The 2,620-nt window shown below is 41.5% G+C and overlaps 1 protein-coding gene across 1 annotated transcript; it reads right to left on the bottom strand.

Annotated features, from left to right (window-relative positions):
* Window positions 1–560: 560 nt before the first annotated feature.
* LOC134321593 (transmembrane protein 238-like) lies at window positions 561–1,031 on the bottom strand. Its single transcript, XM_063003400.1, has one exon. It carries the CDS (start codon window positions 1,029–1,031, stop codon window positions 561–563), a length of 471 nt encoding a protein of 156 aa, XP_062859470.1.
* Between the last annotated feature and the right edge of the window lie 1,589 nt (window positions 1,032–2,620).

The following is a 2,620-nucleotide window of genomic DNA, read 5'->3' as shown; positions in this document are numbered from 1 at the left end:
CAGGTCACCAGTCCATTACAGGGCAACCCACCTAGCCAGCACATTTAACTGATTAAAAATACAAAATATTGTTGTTCTTTAATTAAGCTGATTTGTGTCCTTGGTGTCCTTTTTAACTTTATTGACTGTCCTATTTTACCTGATAACCTGATTTACCTGACACTGGAGTAAGGCAGGGGTTCTTGATGTGTTTGAAGGTCCAAAGTTTCTAAAGTATTTTACTTGGCAACCCATTTTCTTATCGCTATATAGCAGAGATCCATAAACAAATTCTAAAAGTTACACTTAAGGTGGTCTTCAGAATTTTAAGTGGTTTTCTTGGGGACCGACTGACCAGTGTCCAAAATTAACTGACTTCACCCTATTTCTAAACCTACAGAGAGGGCAAAGGCTTGATGCGTAGTGCTGAATGGTATAAAAAGGGCATAAACAGGTCATGGTGATAAATGCTGGGCTTAAAACCAGACATCTGATACCATCTGATTGAGTAAAACCTACAGAACAAGACCGGTTAGTGCCATAATATTGGCAAAAGTTCCTACCACATACCAGGCTTATCTTCAGACCGGTTTTACTGAGTTCTTCAGAAGATCAATTTCCACCGATTTCTTACCCACTGCTGACAAATCAGGACTTCCTTCGAAAGCCGCGTTATCGTAGCCATGCACGCCCGGGTTCGCCCACGATCTCTGGGTGTGCGTGAGAACGCGAACCGACTCCATCCATCTCTCCTCCTTCAAGGGATTGGCAACGGTTGAGATTTTGCGGGCCCACTTAGCCAAGTTATTCACCTTGTTCTTCTCCAGTTCATCGCTGACGAGCCTCACATTACCCATGTACCACAGTACCCACCAGAACAAGCTGAGAAACACCACGACGGAGCCCGTGTAGATCAAAAAGTCTCCGAAAAACCGTCCGTCCAGGCGCAGGTTGGCTAAAGCGCCGACCAGCAGCACGGTTAATCCGATCACGTCAAAAACCACACCGAGGACGAATAACTGCACACAGCCCCCGATGCACCTGGGCGCCATGGCGTACAAGGGGCATCCGATGTATTAGCACCTTTCCTCCTCCTTAGCCCTCTCTGACTTGTAAACAGCACTTACCTGTGGAGTAACCCTACCCACCACGTGACGTTCAGATCCAACAGAGCCACGCCCTGATCATGAGCAGGTACAACACATCTGAGTTTCTGTCTCCAATACCTCAGGGAGACAGATTAGCACGTTAAGCCTCCAAGTTGTTCTTTTTACCAACATGAGGCAAAATACTATACAGTTAGTCCTCTAGATACGAACCAGTTTGGTTCCGAAAGTGGGTTCTTCTGTCCATAAAGTTTACAAGTCCAGCAAAGTTAGCTCTGGTTGTTTTTCTCAGTCAAAAGTCAAGAGTTGAGTTTCAGTAAAGAAAAACCTTAATTATAAGTATGAAGTGACATTCTGGAGAGCAAATAATATAAATAAAATAATATAATATTATGAACATTTTACTTATGAACCTCTACATTTTACATTATTATTCATTTTTGCTCTCTACTAGTGTTGCCACTCTCCATTTTTAGAATTCCCAAGATCGCCGCTCAGGTGGCGCAGCGGTAAAACACTCGCTGTTCACCAGAGCTGAGATCACGGATACATGGTATCGAATCTCGGCTCTGCCTTGCCGGCTACATGAACAACGATTGGCCTGTTCAAATAGGGGGCGGGACTTAAAGCCAGAGGGATACTCTCTCTCAAAAACTAGTGCAGTTGCGCCCTCTTGCTGGCTGGTTGGTGGCGCTAAAGTGTGAGAAAAAAAAAGAGTGTACTAAAAATCCCAAGTAACCGAAAACGACATAATTGTGAAGGTTTATATAGCGTATTTTCACAATTATTCACAAAGACAAAAATCCCAAGTTAACTGACTAAGAAAAAGCAGGATCATCATCAGTATTAATATTTACAAATTGCATTATTAAAAAATCATTAATGTCTTTCAAATCCAGACAGTGTCCTGTCTAATCTGATTCGCTGTCACTATTGGACCCCAAAAGTCTGGTAACAACATTAATTGTTTCTGACTTTGCTGCTGCAATTACCGAAAAAAACAGAAGTAAAATGCAGGGATGACGACAGACGTGACGTCATGTTCTTGCGTCCAAGAAAATGTAAGTAAGTATAGAAGTAAAACATACAGTAGCCGGTGAAATGGCCAGCGACAACCAAAGGTTATTATTTAGAAGTAGTACGCTTCGTCATTCCTTATTTATGACTGTAGACCATAAAATTGCACATAGCTTTTAATTGCTTAAATGCAAAATATCCCCAAATCCCAAGTCAATCCCCCAAATTCCAAGAGCTTGGGAAAAAATCCCAAGGAGTGGCAACACTGGTCTTCACTAAGAAAATAATAAAAATTATCTGGTTGGGAAAGTCATTTAAATAGAAGAAAATTAAAAGTGATAAAGATTGTTTAATGTACTGTACTATGTGGTCACACTTTCCACAGAAGGTGGATAAAATAACACAAAACACCACATTAAATATGACAAACAGTTTTGCACGTGAGGTCTATCAGCCTTATTTTTCTATCATTGCTAGCTTTTAAACAGCCCTGCCATTATGGTGCTTAATATATGACA

Source organism: Trichomycterus rosablanca, chromosome 10 (assembly GCF_030014385.1).
Source record: "Trichomycterus rosablanca isolate fTriRos1 chromosome 10, fTriRos1.hap1, whole genome shotgun sequence".
Classification (NCBI taxonomy): domain Eukaryota; kingdom Metazoa; phylum Chordata; class Actinopteri; order Siluriformes; family Trichomycteridae; genus Trichomycterus; species Trichomycterus rosablanca.
Note: the sequence above shows the minus strand (reverse complement) of the source record. Positions and strands in the feature narration are given on the sequence as shown.